The sequence below is a fragment of the Panthera leo genome, chromosome B4 (assembly GCF_018350215.1).
Source record: "Panthera leo isolate Ple1 chromosome B4, P.leo_Ple1_pat1.1, whole genome shotgun sequence".
Lineage (NCBI taxonomy): Eukaryota > Metazoa > Chordata > Mammalia > Carnivora > Felidae > Panthera > Panthera leo.
Genome location: NC_056685.1, coordinates 42,599,863 through 42,622,181, shown reverse-complemented (window position 1 = coordinate 42,622,181; position 22,319 = coordinate 42,599,863). Strand labels below are relative to the sequence as shown.

General features: G+C 36.4%; 1 protein-coding gene across 6 annotated transcripts in view; it reads right to left on the bottom strand.

Moving 5' to 3' along the window:
• RIMKLB (ribosomal modification protein rimK like family member B) overlaps nucleotides 1-22,319 on the bottom strand; it is a 63,292-nt gene that overhangs the window by 1,636 nt on the left and 39,337 nt on the right. For 3 of the 6 annotated variants that reach the window (XR_006204676.1, XR_006204677.1, XM_042945736.1), the window contains exons 3-6: nucleotides 10,046-10,276; nucleotides 8,077-8,163; nucleotides 6,803-7,006; nucleotides 2,642-2,787 (exon numbers count right to left, since the gene is read on the bottom strand). Coding sequence is in view for 4 of the 6 variants with exons in the window: in XM_042945736.1 (XP_042801670.1) it covers nucleotides 2,642-2,787; nucleotides 6,803-7,006; nucleotides 8,077-8,163; nucleotides 10,046-10,276 (668 nt within the window). In the remaining 2 variants the exon portion in view is untranslated. Of the gene's footprint in view, nucleotides 1-360; nucleotides 2,788-6,802; nucleotides 7,007-8,076; nucleotides 8,164-10,045; nucleotides 10,277-22,319 lie in introns of those variants that run through there. The other 3 variants (XM_042945735.1, XM_042945733.1, XM_042945734.1) reach the window with 1 other exon arrangement.

The following is a 22,319-nucleotide window of genomic DNA, read 5'->3' as shown; positions in this document are numbered from 1 at the left end:
CATGTTATATGTAACTATTTAATGTGTCATAATTTATGTGACAACCAGATGGTCTCTACACAAACATATGAATAATGACTTAATTAAGCAGTTCTTTCTCCCTCATTTATCTCTCTATCCCAAATATTATGCATCCTCCTATGGTCATTCAGTGAAAGAAGTACCATGTATTTCTTTTTGTTAATGAGACAGAGGTACTTATATATGTATGTAAGGCCCACAATAACTCTATGCAAGTCAAATTCTTTTATAGGAGATTAGAATATCCTAAAATAAATTAGAAAATCCTCTTATTATCTTTTTCTGAGGTGAAATGAGACACTGCACAGATTAGAGGTACTATTCTATTTGTCAACAATCAACCTTTCACTCAATTTTAATATTATTTAATTCTATGGAAAAAAACAACTTTTATTACATTCCTTTTTAAAACGGGGAAAAACTGTACAAGCATGATCAAACCTCTGTTAGAGCTGGTTAATACTGATCTTTTATTATTGCCTCGAAGTCTCTCTAGTAGTGTCCAAGATATTATGTTTAAGGTCCATCTGAAGGAAAAAAAGCACTGGAGAGGCAAGAAAGGACTCGGGTAAAAGCTTCAGAGGATTGTAGTGAGATGGAACTTGCTGTTTAAAAAAATTACGTTGAGCTCTGGAGCATCTCCATTTCTTAACACACCTTCCAAACCCATTATTCAAATAGATTTACCCCTGTTTCAAAGGCTCGTATTATATGCCATTTTGGGGATCTTATAAATTCAGAAATTAAAGGAATATAAAGAATGGACAGTATTGAAGGCTTCAGAGTTGGGCTATAAGAGACTTAATACTGCTAAGTAAGTCCCCAAACAAAAATGTCCAGTCCACCCCACCCTCAAACCTACATGTAATAGGAGAAAATGCACAGCCAGAAGCATAGAAAAGCATGTAGCCTTGAATAAATCATACACTGAACAGTCTAGAACCAAAGAAAAAACCAAACAACATACATATACATAAAAAGGCCTAAGAAGCATCTATTCTCTTTATGTCTTTAGTGAGTACCTCTACCCCAGTGGAGTATAGTTATTAAAACAACTTATCTGTTTTTTAAAGTAAAAACTGTTTCCCCATCATGCTCCATTTTCTAGAATCTATCTTTTTTGATTGTTTGGTGAAACAAAAAGCAAAACACATACACATGCATGCGTGCACACACACACATATATACTCCCTCCTAAAATGTGAAAAATGCAAATATATAATGCTGGTATTATAAATCACTTCAGCTTTATGCTAAAGAACTTATAGACCCTTGATTTGCCCCCCAAAAATATTTTTCCTTGTCCTTATACTTTAAATGCCCAACCACCAAAAGAAAAAAAGGAAAAAATAAAAGGCTTTAAATGCACATGTTTCAAGTCAGTGTCTTGTTAACAAAAAAGGTAGCACTTTCTTCACTTTGGCCATTGTTAAAGATGCAGGCATAGATCAGGGAATGTTAGACTAGCATGTATTAAAAAAAACTGCAACATTAACAGAGCATATATCTTTCAAAAAAGATTAAAACACTAACAAATACAAGTCAATGCACATATTTTAAACTAGTGTAATTTTATCTACATTGGAGTAAATGTCACCTTGTGTACCAGACATTGCAATACTGTTCATTTCCCTTTTATCATGCAAAAATGCCAATTTTGTCATTAGAAAAAACCTTTATTGGGTTATATTAATACTGCCCTCCCACCCAAATGAAGGGAAAAACCGAAGCACAAAAATTATAAATCCCAGCAAAATAGCTCTTCAAGATTTCATAAACTACGGACATAAAGTTGCTAGTTAATATGGTAAAGGCAGAATTTTCAGACTTGTATAAAAAAATTCCTATAATTTAGGTTGATTATTTTCCTCGCTCATCACAAATCTTTGCAACACAATGTGAAGTTATCCTATTCTCAATTTTGTAGCAACTATACAAAAGCAAAAGCAAGGGACCATGAAAAAAAACTGTGTGTTCTTGATGGTCTGAGAGCATACACATTTTTGAGTGATTTAAAAGGTTAACTATAAGAGCCTGATGTGTTTCTGTAGCTCACCTCTTCTGCCTATCTGCACTATCCGTAAACAAGTCAGTAACATCTTAATAGCAGAGGTCTATCTCTCTCCCCTGTCTTCTCTCCTAACTAATCCTACTCAATTTTCTCATCTTCCTGAGTACCTTCCATGAACAGCATTGCAAGTTGGTTAAAAAAAAAAAAAAGGAAAGAAAGAAAGGGGAAAAAAAGAAGAAAAAGAAAGTGAGTTTTACAAGGGTTTTGTTGGTTAATTATTTACCGGTGGAGTCACTCCACCAGGAGTTTGATTTCATTGGCTAGCAGCTGGTTCATGTTGAATAGGCCCCCTGGGAGCTTGGTGAGTAGCTCTCGCTCCGTGCTTTCAGGGTCGCTGTCAACAGAGCTGGAACTTGCGCTCATGTTGTCGACAGCAGTGCTGGCTGGGGGACCCAGCTCCGGCTCACTAGTCTCACTGGCCGTGGACACCACGGAGAGCAGGGACATACGCCGGGTGAGCCGGCCAGAGGGCAGGAGGGAGGCGGCATAGTCCGCTATGATACCAGCTACATCTAGATTACAAGCCTTATCAAAGGCGATGAAACCTACATTTGCATTGGCCTCGCAGACACAGAAGGAGCCGTCATCTTTCATCAATAGGTCAATGCCACACACATCCATCCCCAGGATATTAGACACCTGGATAGCTAGCTGCTTCCCTTGTTCACTCAAGGAGCACATCATCCCCACACCACCTGGCAAAAAAAGAAACAAAATAAGTTGCCAAAATGATACATTTTGGAGTAAAAACACCGTTTTTAGTTTTTTTTTCTAATTTATTTTTGAGAGAGAGACAGAGCATGTGTGGAGGAGAGGCAGAGAGGGAAACACAGAATCAGAAGCAAGCTCCAGGCTCTGAGCTCTCAACACAGAGCCCAACATGGGGCTTGAGCTCATGAAACTTGAGATCACGACCTGAACTGAAGGTGGATGCTTAACCAACTAAGCCCTCCAGGCACCCCAGAGACAGAGAATCTTAAACAGGCTCCACACTCAGCGCTCAGGGCTCAATCTCACAACACGCTCTTTTAAATCAGTAGTGAAAGCAAAGGTGCCATATGCAATTTTTTTCTGAAGACAGCATTCAGCTTCCACAGAAAACGATCTTACTTGCAATAATACGGATAGAGGTGAAGGTACACCACAGACTTTATATTTTTATGAAGGCAGAGAAGAATAGAAAACAAAGTAGACAAAACTGTTATCTTCCAAATAGCAGAAAATGTATGTCTGATTTGAACACAGGGACAGAGAAGTTAACCGTTAATGGAATGTAAAACCATGGATGAGCATCCACATTGAGTTTGGGAACAAGGGTGGAAATGGAATTAATGGTACCTTACAAACCACAAAAGTTGGAAAAGAAAAAAGAGGAAGAAGCAATTTAAATAATAAACACAAAATCAAACTGAAGGAATTAAATAAACTGTATGAGCAATAACATTAAAAACGAACTGAAATTTCCCATGGAAAAAGTGGAAACTAGTCAGACTGGAATGAAAGACAAAATTTAATTATAGGCTGTATTAAATGAAAACATTTTTTGAAAACTAAAGGAATGGACAAAGAGATAAGGGACAAAGGCAAAAACAAACTTGACTTCATAGCCTTATATCTCTTGAATATAGTATATACTGATATACACATTTTTTCCTTTATCAAATACTGACAAATAATCATGTGCTTGTCCCAGGAAACAAACAAAAAAACCTTAACAAATTTAAAAACACTTTTTACAGGCAACATTCTCTGACAATAACCCAAGAAAAACAGAAATTATAAATTAATGATTTAAGTAACCAAAAGATTTATTAAGGACTTAGAAATTGCAACACCGATCCCCTAAATTACAGGGAAATGAAAACATGTATAAAATCACTTCATACCAAAACTTTTATTTTGAATTAGCAAGAAGAAATTACTTATAAAGTAAGAAACTAAGAAGAGAGATTCAGTAAAGACAGAAAGTTGAATGAATAGAATAGAAAAATAGAAAGGACAGAAAAATCCAAATGTTACTTTGACAAGATTATGAATGATACCAAACACAAAATTGCAGACAAAGGAGAGATTCAAATAAGCACAAGCAATCATCTAAAGAACCTGGCAAAAAAATCTGAAACCTAAAACACGTGGAAAATTTCTAAGCAAATGATAAATTACCAACACTGCTTCAAGCAGCAGCAAACTTAAACAGGCCAATTATTATTATGGAAGAGATCGGAAAAGTGATAAAAGCGCTACTACTACAAAAAGAACTAGGACCAGATAGGTTCAAAGTGGAGTTTTGTTTAGCTATCCTTTATTCTGATGTTACTTTACCTATAGAGTGCCAGAAGATAAGACTGAAAATTCCCCAATACATCAAATAAAACCAAAATGTTATATAACCTTGATCAAAAATGATCAAGAAGTTTTGTTTTAAGTTTCTTCATTTATTTTGGGACAGAGAGTGACAGCAAGTGCATGCAAGCAGGAGAGGAGCATAGAGAAGGGGAGAGAGGGAATCCCAAGCAGGCTCCACACTGTTAGTGCAGTGTGCGACTAGGGGCTCCATCCCATGAACCATGAGATCATAATCTGAGCTGAAATCAAGAGGTAGACGCTTGGGGCCCCAGGGTAGATCAGTCAGTTAAGAGTCCGACTTAGGCTCAGGTCATGATCTTATGCCTCTTGAGTCTGAGCCCTGTGTGGGGCTCTGTGCTGACACCATGGAGCCTGTACCCTGCCTCAGGTTCCGTCTCTCTCTCTTTGCCCCTCCCCCATTCACACTCTTATCTCTCTCAAAAATAAATAAATTTTTAAAAAAGAGAGAGAGAGACATTTAACGAACTGAGCCACTAAGGTAACCAAAAAAATGATCAAGAAACTTTAAAAAACAGGGGGTGCTTGGCTGGCTCAGTTGGCAGACCATGTGACTCTTGTCCTCGGGGTTGTGAATTCAAGCCTGACATTGGGTGCAGAGATTACTTAAAAAATAAATAAATAAATAAATAAAATCTAAATGTTTATTTACTTTTTGAGAGATAGAGTATGAGCAGGTAAGGGGCAGAGAAAGGGAGACACAGAATCCCAAGCAGGCTCCAGGCTTCATGCTGTCAGCACAGAGTCCAACTTAGGGCTCGAACTCTCAAACTGTGAGATTACGACCTGAGCCAAAGTTGCACGCTTAACCGACTGAGCCACCCAGGCGCCTTCCAAAAAATAAAATCTTTACAAAAATCAATCAATAAAATGTTTTACAGTCAACAAAAACTATTCATCACGGAAAAACCAAAACAGTCTTTGAAAAAAATAGCTTGAAAGCCTATTTCCAGGAATAACCATAATTATCTAAGATATATGTATGTAACTTCACTTAACTGAGATATTGTGTAATGGTTTTTTAATTACTTTTTTGAGACAGAGTGTGAGTGAACACGAGTGGGGGGCAGGCAGAGAGAGAATCCCAAGTAGGCTCTGCTCTGTCAGCAGAAAAGTCCAACGTGGGGCTCAAACTCATGAACCCTGAGATCATGACCTGGGCCGAAATCAAGTCAGACACTTAAACCAACTGAACCACTTAGGCACCCCTGAGATCATATTACAGTTAAAAAAACATTAAGAATATGAAGGGACAGAGCTTAACAATTTTAAAAAATGATTAAATTCATGTCATGTACTTGAAAATCTAGATATCTTCATAGCTTCCATGTAATTTTCCACTTTTGGAAATCAACATATTCAAGAGTGGTTAAGAGGACAGCTCTGGAGCCAAACAGTATATTTGCATCTTGGCGGCACCATGATTAGATCTGTTATCTTGAGCAAGTTACTTACTGTTCTGGGCCCTCCTCATCTGTAAAATGGGAATACTAACAATACCTAGCAATATCTAAATAAGTTAACAGTCATAAAGCACTGACTACTGTACCAGCACTGAAGAGATGGTAGTTGGCATTGCTGTTAAAACTGAATATAAGAGAATGTTCATATAAAAAAGGCCTCTAAACAATCTGGTTACCAGAGGGGAGAGGATGAAGGGGGATAAAACAGGTGAAGGGGATGAAGAGGTACAACTTCCAGTTACAAAATAAACAAGTCATGAAGATGAAAAGTATAGCAAAAGGAATATAGTCAATAACATTATAATAACATATGGGGACAAAGCACTGGGCTGTACACCTAAATCCCTCGGTTGTACACCTAAAATTAGTGTGTCAATCATACTTTAATAATAAATATTTGACCAGTTTGGGTCAAGATTAAAATGTCTGTTGGACAACTACATGGAGATACTACTGAGTAGGCAGTTATTTATATGTACCTGGAGTTCAGGAAGAAAGCCTAAATTACAGATATAAATGTGAAAATCACAACATATACATGGTATTTAAAACCATGAGCCAGATCGGATGACTAAGAAAGTCAAGTATAAGAAAGTGAAATAAACATTAAAGAAGAAAAAGCTCAGACTAAACTCTGAGGCACTTCAGCAGTAAGATCTCAAAATTTATGACTCAGACAAATCCAATTTTACTACTAGAAAAACAACTCAAAAGTATACTTACTATATTCAAGGTACGGCTACTGATCATAGTTATGTGTGAAAGGTGAAAGATAATATTTTTCAACTTACTAAGTAAAAAGATCTGTCATTATATATGAACACTCGCTGGACAAGCTGTAATAATATTATATACACTAGAAAGACACATGCATTGTTTTTACCTAGTGAGCAGTTACTTTGCATCCTTCCATCCGTTGAACAACGTAACATGGTGCCAACCACACGGCCTCCCACAACAATGACACGCACATCCCGTCCATGAGACTCTTTAACGTACTTCTGGAACAGGTATGGAGCTTCATGGCGAATAAGATGGCTTAGATCAGCCAAATGGTGCTTATCTCGAGCCAAGAAAACAGCTTTGCCTATGATTGAAAAAGAATAAAAAACACATGTAAGTCATTAAACTGCGAGCAGTTGATATGTATTACCTGCATCTTCTTGGGTCCCAACCTGCTCTTTCAGAATCTATTAATTTTTAACCAAAGTAACAGTTATGGTAGTTATTGAAACAATGCAAAAATGTATTTAAGATAAAGTTAATAATCTCCTACCACTCCCTTAATTCCTACAGTAACCTAGAATTTATTTCAGTAGATGTTGTGAAGTAGAGGTCCAAGGTTTATATTCCTCCATGTGAGCCAATAATGCCAGCCTCGTTTATTAGCAAAACATTTCCTTCTGAGAAAAACCATGTTTTATAGGGATATCTGGGTGGCTCAGTTGGTTAAGTGTCAACTCTTGGTTTCAGCTCAGGTCATGATCTCACAGTTCATGGGTTTGAGCCCCACATCGGGCTCTGTGCTGACAGTGCAGAGCCCTGCTTGGGATTCTCTCTCTCCCTGCCCCTCCCCTGCTCTGTCTCTCTCTCTGAAAATAAATAAACAAAAAAAAATTTAAAAGACCATGTCTTATATATTATTACACAATATATACAAAATTTGCATAGGGTAAAAGAGCAGTATGTTACTATATGCCTAGTTTTATTTCCAAGTTCACTAGTCCATTCCACTGCTCTATTTGTCAATTTTTATGTCAAAGGAAGTGGCTATTTAATTTTTTTAATGTTTATTTTTGAGACAGAGACAGAGTGAGAACAGGGAAGGGGCAGTGAGAGAGAGGGAGAGAGACAGAATCCAAAGCAGGCTCCAGACTCCGAGATGTCAGCACACAGCCCGATACGGGGCTCAAACTCACAAACTGTGAGATCATGACCTGAGTCAAAGTTGATCACATAACTGAGCCAGCGAGGCGCCCCAAAGAGCTATACGTTTCAACTGATAAGGCTATTGTCTAGTCAATAACCGTGAGGAAATACAAAGAAAATAATAAGAGCATTGATCAGATTAAGAAAAAATCTATTTTGTATAATCACCCTTATTAATTCTCAAGAGTAATTTCAAAATGATGTGCCATAGTGACAACTCATACACACCTCTATGACCCCGCGTATTCTTCACTACCATTGGAAACTCCAGTACTTCTGCTTCATCGATCATTTTAGCAAAATTCTCATGACCACCTGGTTTGAGTAAAAAAGAAATTTAAAAAGAATAGTAACAGAGGTGTTTTGTGGTGTTATCTATGCTAAAGTCAGCAACACAGGAGACAGAAGGTAAGAACCTGATGGCTACATTTTGTTTTTCTTAGAGAAAGTAATAAATAAAAGTTGAAAATACAGTTAAACATCAGTTTGAAACAACACCTTTTAAAATGGATGAAAGTTATCTTAAATTATAAATATTCTAATATCTAACTTAAGGAAATTATCTTTCAGTTAAAACAAAATTTCCTAGTTCTATACAATTTTTCATATTTTTATCCTTTATTCTTCCACTACACAAATAACAAAACCACCAAGACCTACTTTAGTGTATTTAAATTCCAGTTTTAATCTAAAGATTAAAGAATCTCCATCTAAAGATTAAGAAACAGAAGAATGAGTCTGTTTAGAAGACTCACTCAAGGATGAAAAGATGCTACATGTGTTCTATCCCTCTCAAACACACAAATTAATGTTTCATATCTCCATTATGAATCAGAGTTCTTTGTATACTACAGCAGACAGTACCCATGAGTTAAGTTTTCTTCTGTTTTTACTGCCCAGGAACAAATGATACAGTAGCAAAATCAGAGCAAAAATGAATTGTGGTATCAGCCCGGTGATGTAAAAAAAATTAAACCAGGAAAAAGTTCATTAAGCGACTGCAGTAGCATACATTTGCAGCCTAGAGAAATTAAGATGATTCAGTCCCCAATTTTAAACTGTCAACATTAGAACATAGGTAGTATTTGGGAATTGGGCTAACACTTTTCTCCTTTCCATTCTCTTAAAATCAGAAGTGTAGACCCATGATATAAGCTATAATATAATATTCCAAAAGCATCTGACAGAATTCTCAAACTATTCATATTGTCTCTTCTTGTGCAATTGCTAAAAACAGCAACTGTATCAACACATGTCATACAGACTTGGGGAGTTCCCTTCTTTAAAATACTAACGGTAGGAATAGGATAGGGATTTCTTTTTAAAGCTTCATTAACTCTCTAAGCACACTACTGGACATTTATTTGAAAAAATGTCTTTATGGAAAACTGCAATGATTTATAGCAAATTTGATCCTTTCTAATCTAAAAGAACTGGACAGGCAGGAAATACATTAACATAACATTGTTTGTGGCAGTGTTACTCAAAAGTGTTGTCCAAAAACCTGTGCCTGTTTATGACTTCTCTGCTACTGATACGTAACCAGGTAAATACAAAAAGAGTAAACACTGGAAGCTTTTATAACAATCTGGCATTTCTCAGACTTTTTTTTATCATATTTTGTAAGAGTATTGATACACAGCATACTGGTCTTTAAAGAAAAAAAAGATCCTTTACTTTTACCATGGTTTTGGAAGCACTGGTTTTAAAGCATACCTATTACAGTGTCATTTTCTTAAAAAATAAGAGAAAAAACTTCTAAAAAAATTATCATGAAAATGCTAATAAGGATAAACAGATATTAAACAGAGATGTATCGAATATTACAGCCTATGAGATCTGGCCCACTGCCTTTTTTAAATAATAAAGTTTTATTGGAGGACAACAACAGTAATTTGTTTAAGCATTATTAATAAAGCTCTCTGACTACAACAGCATTACTGAGAGCACAAGAGTGAACTTACAGCCTAGAAAGCCCAAAATAGCTAAATCCACTCTACCAATATCACGGAACTAAATCTTGACACATGATTCACAATGCTCCTGCCCAGTTTGTTAACACTGAAAATTACTTCTGTAAGAAGTTCCTCCATGTTCACAAATTTCCTTGTATCACATAACCCTCTTAATTTAGTATGCCTTTCAAAACCATCAGTGTTGTAAAACTTAGACTATAAATTCTTATTAGTGAACTTACCATAAGAGAAAGTATCTGGCAGAGGAACACCATGGCCCGCCAACTCTTGAAATGTCCAGAACTTATTAACACAGTTCAGGATGGCTTGAGGTCGGTTCATCAACCGGCATCCCATCTTCTCTAGATGGCGCAAAACAGTGATGTCACTATCACTCTGCACCCAAGGGGTTGGTACTCTCACTACCACCACCTGGGGGTAGGCAGTAATTAGTTCTCCATTGATCCGTAGACCTGAAATACACCCCAATGAAGCCAAAACCATTAAAGGGAATATACCAAAATATACTAGACCTGGGCTCACAAAACTAAATATACCATTTTCACCAGAACAGAGAGACATTCTTCCTTAAATTATATTCCTTTATAAGAAAAAAGAAAATTTAATGAGAAGAATTTCTGCAGTGGTTAAATAAATTATGGTATGTGCCAATACAATGAAATACTACATAGCCTTTAAAAAAGAAATTCACAGAAGCACCTGGCTGGCTCAGTCAGTAGAACATACAACTCTTAATCTCAGGGTGGTAACTTCAAGCCCCATATTGGGTGTAGAACTTACTTATTAATAAAAGTTAAGAAGAATGTCATAATCTCTATGTTCAAATGTAGAAAAAAATGTCCAGATACATAATGCTGAGTTAAAAAACATCAAATCTGATGTATGGATTTGTTGAATCAATACACTGCATACCTGAAATTAATATCAAACTGTAACTAGGATAAATTACTGGAATTAGAATAAAATAAAAATAATTCTGTACCAACTATGTTCATTATGTGTTCATTTCAGATAAAGCAGGAAATAAGAAAGTTACCTTCTTTTATGATTTTGCTTATATGTTTTTATGCCCAGGTGACGCATTTTATTAAACACCTATTTACATTTATTTTTAAGAAAAACAAAAAACAAATCTGAAAAGTTTTGTATTTACATATGCATAGAAAATGTATGATCTGATAAATGATATAGGTAGCTTTCTCTAAGTGTGAGTGGGTGGCAGTGCAGGAAGACAAAGGTAGAATGGGAAACTTCACATTTTGCTCCATGCAATTCTCCATCTTCTTTAATTTTTTTTTTAAGCGAGGACATTTATAATTAAAGATTTAAAGAAAGTTTTGGGGCACCTGGCTAGCTCAGTTGGTACAGTATGCGACTCTCGATCTTGGGGTTGTGAGTTTAAGCTCCACATTGGGTATGGAATTTGCTTACATATAAGATCTGTAAAAAATAAATAAAATAAATAAAAGTTTTTTGGATGTTACCCAATACCATTCTATCTAAAGAGGTCCCAAATAACAAAGGAACAAATTATCTATATGAGTTGTTCCTTAAAACCTATTTTCTTTGGGGTGCCTGGCTGGTTCAATCAGAAAAGCGTGTGACTCTTTATCTAGTGGTTGTGAGTTTGAGCCCCACATTGGGTGTAGAGATTACTTAAATATAAAAAAAAATATCTTCAGGAAAAAAAACCCCTGTTTTCATTTAAAACTAGCATATGCTCTTCAGGGGTGCCTGGGTGGTTCAGTTGGTTAAGTGTCCAACTTTAGCTCAGGTCATGATCTCGCAGTTTGTGAGTTCAAGCCCTGGACTGGGCTCTGTGCTGACAGCTCAGAGGCTGAACCCTGCTTTGAATTCTAGGTCTCTGTCTCTCTCTGCCATGCCCCAGCACATACATACTTTCTTTTTCTTTCTCTTCTTTCTTTCTTTTTCTTTCTTTCTTTCTTTCTTTCTTTCTTTCTTTCTTTCTTTCTTTCTTTCTTCTCTCTCTCTCTCTCTCTCTCTCTCTCTCAAAAATAAACAGTGAGGTGCCTGGATGACTCAGTCGGTTAGTGTCCGACTTTGGCTCAGGTTATGATCTCATGGTTTGTGAGTTTGAGCCCCGCGTCAGACTCTGTGCTGACAGCTCAGAGCCTGGAGCCTGCTTCGGATGCTGTGTCTCCCCCTCCCTCTGCCCCTCCCATACAAATGTCTGTCTCTCAATAATAAACATTAAAAATTTTTTTAAATAAAAAAATGAAATAAAAAACATTAAAAAATTAAAAATAAAAATAGTATATGCTTCTTTATGACAAAGACAAAAATATGTGATATATTCTGCTCCCATCCAACGTCCTAAGTACTCAGTGTTAATAGTATATATTTCCCCCCTGCTAAGTACGGAAAAATATTTATATAATTTTTAGAAAAATTCGATTTTTAAAAAAAACTTAACAATTATATCTTATAGATACACCATATGAGCAATACCTTACTCAGACATTCATTCACTTAATAAATATTAAGCAATTAGTATGTGTCAGATTATTTTATAAAGAGCAGACTTGGATTGGCAAATAAGGCAAATAAGGTCCTTACTCTTGAGAAGATTCCATTCTAGTAGGAGAGACACTTTCAAACATGGCGGAAGTTCTAATATAGGAGAGATCAGTGGGTAAGAGCTGAGTTAGGGCCTAAGACTTAGGAACGTGTGTGTTTCAAGAAAAGAATAATGACACTTCACATATAAGGGAGTGGGAGAAGTCACAGAGCAAAAGAGCAGTACAAACAATATGTGCTTCAACTGCAATTTGTATTGACAGAATGTAAAAGATAAGGTTGGTCATTTAAGGTGTCAAGCATGCAAAGCCACAAGTTTTTATTGATATATAACTGGCATATAACACTATTAGTTTTAGGTGTACAACATAATGATTTAATATATGAAAAATACTGAGAGATGATCACTGCAATAAAGTTAGTTAACATCACCTCACACTTATAAATTCTTTCTTGTGATGAGAAGAACAGTTAAGATCTACTCTCTTAGCAAATTTCAAATATACAATACAGTATTGTTAGCCATAGTCACGATGATGTACATTACATCCCCAGGATTTATTTTTATAACTTGGAAGTCAGTACTTTTTGACCACCATCTCCCATTTCCCCAACAACCATCCCCCCAGATCTCTGGCACCCACCAAACTGTTCTGATTTGTAGCTAGGAGTTCAGACTTTTTTGATTCTACATATAAGTAAGATCATACAGTATCTGTCTTTCTGACTTATTTCTGTTAGCATAACAGCCATAATATCCACCCATAATGTCACAAACAGCAGGATTTTCTTTTTTAATGGCTGAATAATATTCAAATGTATGTAAATATATATCACATTTTCTTTATTCATTCATCCATCAATGGACAATTAGGTTATTTCTGTGTCCTATCATAAATAACGCTGCAACGAAGCACTGAGATATATCTTTGAGCTGGTGATTTTGTTTTCTTCAGGCAAATAGTCAAAACCGGAACTGCTGGATCCACAAATTCTGAGCTAAAGAGTTTACATCTGCTCTGATTAAGGAAACTGAGGGTATGTGCTGCCTGTTGACACTTCACACCATCCCTATCTTTTAATCCCTCCTATATGGCAGGATCTAGAAGCATTTCCTATACTCCCTTACCAGCAGGATTCCATTTTGAGAATCTACCACCAAGAGACAGTTATATACAATTTTAAAGGTGAAAGAGATATGGAAGTCATTATCCTCCAGGGGCAGCTGCACATAGGTATGTGGTCACCAGCACATGTGAGGATTTGCCAGTTGCTTCAGGCACTCTCACCATCATTCACCGTGCTGCTACATCTTGAGATCAGCACTCAATTTTCTGCAATCCCGCACTTTCTCATTTCTTAGGGTTTTGCAATGACTTGCCTCTACAGGCAAATCTAAACACCATTTTTTTTTCTTTTTAGTTGGAAGAAACCTACTGACCAGATTGGGGGTTAAAAGTTTTTAGACTAGGATATGGAGAATGAGGAAGTTGAAAAGCAAAGCCATTTTAGGGCAGAAGATGCTGAATCTGGATCTAGACAGAAAAGAACCTGGTGATAATATGAGGACATCAAAGCAGAACTATTCTGTAATAGCTGAACTATGGATTGAAACTATACATATACGTTATATATACACATAAATCATATTTGGAATATGGAGTGTGTGTACACATGTGCGTACTACTTATTTGTCTGTTTATTGGAATCTGCCCAAGACATAATAGCTAAAGAAACAGATATACAGACTAAAAAAATAAAAGGAAGAAACGGAGAAACCTAAGACCAAGATTTGATGGGTCCCAATAAGAGACAGAAAAGGAACTAAAAACCTGAGGAAAAAATCAGCCAAAAACTAGAAGAATCTAGTTTTAAGTAGTATTGCAAAAGAGAAGAACGGACAGTATTATCAGGAATGATCAAATTCATTAAATAAAACAGAAGTAACAAGAAGACTGAGTTTTGAGAAGTTTATTCAAGAAAGAGATACTGTCAATTGTCAAGAGAAAATTCAACCATTATTACCTTTTCTTTTCACTTCCCTAAACTGGAGACAGTTTTTGTACCTTTTAAGAAAGGTGATAAAGAAAGTAATGGAAATGTACCAATCTTAGTCCACATTACCAGTAGAAACTACCTATCCGTTGCCACTGGAAATGGGGAGTATGGGAGTACTTTCACCCAAAATGCAGTCAGATCTGCATACCATACTATATGGGTATTACTGAGGATGGGAAGAAATTCAATACCTCCTGAATGGAAACAAACACTTTGTTATTTTATACAAGCAGAGATGAACCAAGGCTAGAAAGAGGAGTAGGTACAGATGAATTTAAGCCCAAAAAACCAAAGCAACATCTCTCACAACTGTGCCTTAGTGTTACTGATCTTTTGGGCACTCTTAGCAAATGCTATTATCTTTGAGGTAGAGTTTTTAAAACTGAAATAAGAAATGACTGCGCCTTAGATCCCTGTTATTCAGTACACACATGCAAATGAACATGTACAGAATTTTCCCAATTCCACTACACTTGTAAAAACAGGTAGTCCAGTTGGATGTGCTACTACCACTCAGCTTTCTTTTCAACTCTACTTTCTCATATATACATTGTCTTTTTTACTTACCTTAAATCTAAACTTGTGAAACTGTTGATCTAATTATACTTTGTATTGGGATGAAGATTTCAAAACAAATATTATAGATATCACATTTCAGATTAAGTATATATATGATCAAGCATTAACAACCAAAAGTAAATTAACCTCAGTATAGCAATGGGGTGTGGGAACAATTTTTGTTCCTATATTTTCAAGATAAATGCATTATGTAGAAACAAGTGTTGGTGAATATGGGGAGAAAAAGGAACCCTCCTGCACTGTTGGTGGGAACGCAGACTGGTGTAGTCACTGTGGAAACAGTATGGAGGTTCATCAAAAAATTAAAAAAGAACTACCATATGATCCAGTAATTGCACTACTCAGTACTTGCCCAAAACACACTAACTCAAAGGGATACATACATCCCTACATTTACTGCAGCATTATTTACAACAGCCAAACTATGTGGAAACGGCCAGTGTCCATCAACTGATGAGGAAACAGAAAAGACATGGTATATACGCACAACAGATTATTCAGTCATAAAATAAAGAATGAAATCTTGCTATGGACGGAACCATAGAATATTACAGTAAGTGAAATAAATCAGAGAAAGATAATACCACATGATCCCACTCACATGTGAAATTTAAGAAACAAAACAAAGGAACAAAGGAAAAAAAGAAAGACACAAACCAAGAAACAGACACTTAACTATGGAGAACAAACTGATGGTTACCAGAAGGGGGACAGGAGGGGAGGGAATGGGGAAAACAGGGCATGAGGATTAAAAAGTACACTTAACACGTTGAAAACTAAAATGATTTTAAAAATGTATTACATATTAAAAGTCTGCTGCTGGTTTAAATCAGAGTGAGAAGGTGCTACGGGCTGATTATTATTCAAGTTGAGAGATTCTTTTGGGATATTAACACTCTCCTTGCCAATAATTAGTTGGAGAATCTCTCATGTAGCTCTAATGTAAATCTGTGATTTTGAAAGTAGAGTTTGGCTACACCCTTATTTGGATAAGTACTAGGTGAGGCACCTGGGTGGCTCAGTCAGTTAAGCATCCGACTCTTGATTTCGGCTCAGGTTATGATCTCACAGTTTGTGAGACAGAGTCCCACGTCAGGCTCTGTGCGGCCAGCATGAGGCCTGCTTGGGATTCTCTCTCTCCTCCTCTCTCTCTCTGCCCCTCCCCCACTCGTGTTCTCTCAAATGAGTACATAAGCATTAAAAAAAAAAGGAGGGGTGCAGGGGTGGCTCAGTCAATTGAGCATCCAACTTCAGTTCAGGTCATGAATTCGCTCATGAGTTCAAGCCCCACATCAGGCTCTGTGCTGACAGCTCAGAGCCTGGAGCCTGCTTCAAATTTTTTGTCTCCCTTTCTCTCTGCCCCTACCCTGCTCATGCTCTCTCTCTCTCTCTCTCTCTCTCAAAATAAACATTAAAATAAAAAAAAATTTTTAATAAAAAAATAAGTACTAGTATTTTGGGGGCAAGAAAAAAGAGTAAGTACTAGTGTTTTTGTACTCAGGAAACAAGAAACAGGCAACTGATAGGTTCCTTGCTAACTAGCATTAATTTTTTTCCATCTTTTAGTGTTCTAGAAGGATTCTTCAGGATTTCTGGGATTTTGAGCTTTAACTGAAAGTTTCAAGTAAAGGTACTTTTTGTGCACTACTAAAAACGCACACAATCTCTGTGCCAGAAATCAAGGAAGCACTCAAAGACTAAGGGAGGTATGTCACTAAAAACACAGGAGAGAGTCTAGGAGGGGTCCTGTTAGCCAAATTTCAGATGACTTGACCATTAAAAATAATAATTAATTGATAACACAGTGAATACAAAACAAGTTCATGAATTCGTAACAATTATAGAGAATGGGCAAAAAAAAAAGTCTCATTCGCTATCACTGAAGGGACTACTACCCAATTCCTTATTCTAAAAACTAATAAATAATGAGAAAAATTACATTCATCCCAACTTTTCAATAGGAAGTATAGTTTATCACTAGTAGGAAAAGCTTTTCTTTGAAGATGAATGTCAATTAACATAGAAGGAGTACAAAATTTGAAAAATAAACACTTTGTAAATCCCAATGAAATAAGTGAATGAGGCAAGAATCATTAAGATGCTAAAAGTGTTAAGAAAAGGTTGAAGGGATATTTGGGGGGGGGGGGGGGTTGCTGGGGGTTTTTTTTTTGGGGGGGGGGGGAGAGGTTTGTACAGTACCAAAATATAGATTTTAGAAAATTTAGATTTTCTAAACTGAAAGTAAAAATAGGTTTTTGTAACAGAGCATATAGACACTACTTACCTAATGATCAAATTTAGCATCACTAATAGTGGCAAAGACTGTCATTTTGTGCCTCCTGGTTGAATGCACTATGAAGTATCTACCTTCGCCTAGGCAGTATTTTTTATTCAAAATGCATAACCTGTAACTAATCATGCCAAGTCACAGGAAGCTTCAGAAGGCAGATAACACAAGGAAACTCTTAGACAAACCCAGAATATGAGACATTAAAGATAACTGTTCTGATTACTTCAAAAAGTTGATGTCACTGAAGAAGTAAATATGGACACTGTTAGAGTTAGAAAGACTAGGTAGACATTACATCCAATACCCTTCCATAAACCCTTACAGAACCTGATTTGAAAAGAGTAACTGAAAGATCTCTCTCCCTCGCTCTCTGCGCCCCCCCCCAACTCTCTCATTCTCTTAAAATACATGAACTTAAAAGAGAATAACTAAAGGATATTTTAGAATCCACTGTGAAAATCTGATTCTAGAGTGTTTACTAGATGAATATTACAGGCTTATTCATTTCTAAGGTGTGCTAGTGGTATTAAATTATATAGGACAGTGTCGTTATTTTTTGGCTACAGATACTGAAGTATTTAGGGGTTAACAGTGACATGAAGACAGCTACTTGTTGTGAAAGTCTAATAACTCCCTCAAAAAGCTATATGTAATGTATATGATATTTATACATATTAGGAGAAAGACAAGTGAAAGAAAAGGTTACTAGTGAACACTCCATGTAGGCAGCAAGAATATAGCTGTTCATGATTCTATTGTGTACTTTCAACTTACTATACACTGAAAATTTTAAATACAAAGCTTGGAGACACAGGCAGAAACCAAGAAATCTTATCAAATTCATCTGAAGAAAATTGGTGCTAGTCATTCCTATTTCAAAATCTCTGTGACTTGCTGCTTAGCTTTTCACTCTTATTTTTTTAACGGTCTCTCATCCATTCATTTCATCAATACCGAAAGCCCATTTACTGTTCAACTACCGTCCCACTTCCCTTGCCATTTATGTTCCAAATGTTATTACTGCAGTAAAATAATTTGTTAGTTCATCTTCAAAGGGGAGAAAAGGAAAGACTAAATAAAAGCTAGAATAACTTACTAAAGGTATTCAGAGCCATATCTACGACCAGAAATCAAGCACATTTTTTCTCTATGAGTTCTAGCTAAAAAAAAAAAAAAAAAAAAAAAAAAGCAAGGTGGCAGTGTAAGAGATGAACTGAGCTCCACACTCCCAGATGAATTCAAGTAACAAAATTTAGTTGTTTTAGGTCAATAGTCCACAAAACCAATTCATTACTTAACCGATAAAACTATTCTTCACCAAAAAATTGTATTTCCCACAGTGCAAAATCTCCAGAGTCGTATCACCAAAAAAGACCACATAATTCTGAACATTTTAAGATACTCATGTTATTATACACCTATTTCCCAATTAATCTATTCTAGAGCAATAACTAATAAAAGTTTCAGTAAGAGGGATCAGGTTACACAGAATTAATGTCTACCATAATAGGCACAAAATTTGCATAAATGCAAATTGCAAATCTGTCTTCACATATATCTAAAACAGCAGAAATGTCTTTTTTTTTTTTTTTTAAATTACTGGTTTCTATCCCCCTCACATCCCTACCAGGTTCCAAACTAATCAAAATGAAGTAGGAAAAGTAATTACCTAAATTCTGAAGAGAACCACTGGGCAATGGATATGAATAGTGCCAAATGTCAGATAATTCCCAAAAAAAGTAATACAAAACACTAAAAAGTCTTTATTAAGGGTGGGTAAGAATTCAAACAGCTATTAACCAAACACCAAAAACAAGTATACTATTAAGAATCCATTCTTGAGCTGCCTGGGTGGCTCAGTCAGTTAAGTGGTTCTTGATTTCAGCTCAGGTCATGATCTCACAGCTGTGAGATGGAGCTCTGCACTGGGCATGGAGGCTCCTTAAGATTCTCTCTCCCCCTTTCCCTCTGCCCCTCACCGGGAGCTCGCTCTCTCCTTTTCTCCCTCTTTCAAAAAAAGGAAGAATCCATTCTTATGCCATCTATAAGATGCCTTTCCTATCTGGTTAGTTGCTTCTTAAAGAGATCTGTTGTTTCCTATCAAAACATCCTTTGTTAACCCCTTCAGCAGTCCTTTTTCCCTCCAATTTGTTTCCAAGTCTTATCTACCTAGTAATCCCAGGTAGAGACAAAATGTTTTTCTTCAAAGAAGGTAAGCCCTTTTGTGAATGAGGCACCAATAAAACTCCTTTCCAGATCCCTCATCAGTGGCACAAAAAGAAGCAAAAGGAAAACTACTTAACAGTGCACTTCATTATCACTGAGTACTGCCGCACTGCAGCATTACAGTCATGCATTTAAAAAAAAAAAAAAAAGAAAAAAAGAAAAAAATTAGGTCAACTGTTTGTTTGGTGGGGGTTTTTTTGGTTTAAATAAACTAAGGAGGGGCGCCTGGGTGGCTCGGTCGGTTAAGCGTCCGACTTCAGCTCAGGTCATGATCTCACGGTCTGTGAGTTCGAGCCCCGCATCAGGCTCTGTGCTGACAGCTCAGAGCCTGGAGCCTGCTTTCAGATTCTGTGTCTCCCTCTCTCTCTGCCCCTCCCCTGCTCATGCTCTGTCTCTCTCTGTCTCAAAAATAAATAAAAACATTAAAAAAACTTAATAAATAAATAAATAAATAAACAAACAAACAAACTAAGGAAAAGTTTTAAAAAGGGGAAAAGAAAAAGGGAAACTGAAAGGCAAACAAGCAATCAGACGATCACTGTCCATTTTATTTATTTTTAAAGTTTATTTATTTTGAGAGAGAGAGTGAGTGCAGGGGAGGGGCAGAGAGAGAGGGAGAGAGAATCCCAAGCAGGCTATGTGCTGTCAGCATGGAGCCCAACTTGGGGCTCAATCCTAAGAACCACAAGATCATTACCTAAGCCAATCAAGAGTCAGACCCTTAACCAACTGAGCCACCCAGGAGCCCCTTTCCATTTTAAAAGCATCTTTATTGAAGGTAGTGACTCGCTAGGATCTTTTTCAAGTACCTTTAACAAATAAGGAATCTGAGGTCAAGATGACCAATTGCATCCCAAAAACTGGCAGAAAGAGGCAAGACACATCAACATCAAGAGGCAAGAAATGTGATGTCACTATCTAAAACAATTCATCACTTGAGGTGCCTGGGTGGCTCAGTCAGTTAAGTGTCTGATTTTGGTTCAGGTGATGATCTCATCACTGTTTGTAAGTCTGACCCTGCATCCAGCTCTGGGCTGACAGCTCAGAGCTCAGAGCCTGCTTCAGATTCTGTGCCTCCCTCTCTCTTTGCCCCTCCCCTACTCACGGTCTGCCTCTTGCTCTCAAAAGTAAACATTAAAATTTTTTTTTTTTAAATTACTCATCTCCTTAAATTTTATAAATGCAAACATTCAAGAATGTTTCAGTACATTCTTTATAGAGCTTCCACAGATAGTTTTTAAAAAATTATCTTAGGAGAAATATTTCCTGAAATTGATAAACAAAAAGACAAAAAATACCTTTAAGGGACTCTTCCATTTATCCATTCCTTCTTTTATTCATTCAAAAACATTTGCTGAGTACCCACTTTAAGATATTCTGAGCCTTGGGATAAAATCCTAGCCCCACTTGAGAGGTTTTAAGAAGAATTACAGGGAAGAAAATGCACATAAAGTACTTAATAAATTACTGGCATATACTAAGTGCTTAATTATTGTTAGTGACTATCAATTACTCTGAGTTTACAATGGTGAGGAGGGTAGGTTGATAGCACAAATGGTAACTTTTAATAGCAATAAAACTTAGGAACCTGTTTATCCCCTTTTGTCCTCAACTGCAATCAAACTGATCTGATTTATTTAATATTTGATGCATAAGAACTATTAAAAACAAGAAGATATACTTGAATTTTGCTATGTTAGCACGAAACCTTCCTTTTATGAAGTTTTTTCCTTACTGTTATCCTAATATGACTGAAAAATTAAAAACTAAAATACTGTATCTAACCTAATTATTATATTTTGCTCTTCCACAAAATAGCAATCTTTCCTGAAATGGTAAAGAAAACCTATACAAAAGATAAGTGGGGAAATATATAATTGAAGTCGCTATTAATGAAGCCAGCCACAAAAAATTTACTGGGGTCTTCCAGCAACAGACTGCTGTAGAAGAGAGGGGGAGAGGCAACAAAGCTTGTGATATACACAAAGCTTCTTTAAGTATCAAGCCCCCTCTGTCTACTCTAAAAGGGGCAAATTTTTTTTAACAGTGGCTCCAGGTTAAAGACATATATTTGTATCAATCTGTGCTACCAAGTTTTGGTAACCAACAGTAGCTTACACAACTAATGATAACTAGAACTTTCTGAATACAGCTAAAGTAAAAATGAAACATAAAAATATACTCACATATTTATATCATTTTAAATAAATATAAATTAAAGGCTATGGAATAATTAGTAACAAACGGAAGAGATGTTCCAGTTGGACTGTTTTCGTTGGGATGTGTTATGTTGTATGTATACCTATACGGCCCAGAGTCTCTGATGAGCTTACACAGTTTCGAAAAAATGTTTGATAAACTGTGATTTTTGTTGATTTATCTCAATAAAAGCCTACTGGAACTCCAAAAACAAACAAACAAACAAACAAACAAACAAGCAAAACAAAAAACACAAAGGGAGGGGAACTCTATCAAACTCTTCGAATACTGAATGTTCCAATAAACTATAGGGAATGTGAGAGATTAAGGTTTTTCCCTCAAATGTTTCATTTGGACCCCAAACAGCAAAGGATAATGGTGAGAGGATAGCAAAGGCAAAAAGAGAAAGTGAGATCTACTGCAAGGTCTTCTCTAGCATGCATGTAACAAAACCCCACATCTGATTCAAACCTAGTTCTGCCACTTACCCACTGTGTAACCTCAGGCAAATTACTTCTCTGTGCCTCAGGTTCTTTATCTGTAAAACGGGGATAGTTAGAATAGTTCCTTTACAGAGCTGTGGTGAGGACTAACTTGGTTAACAT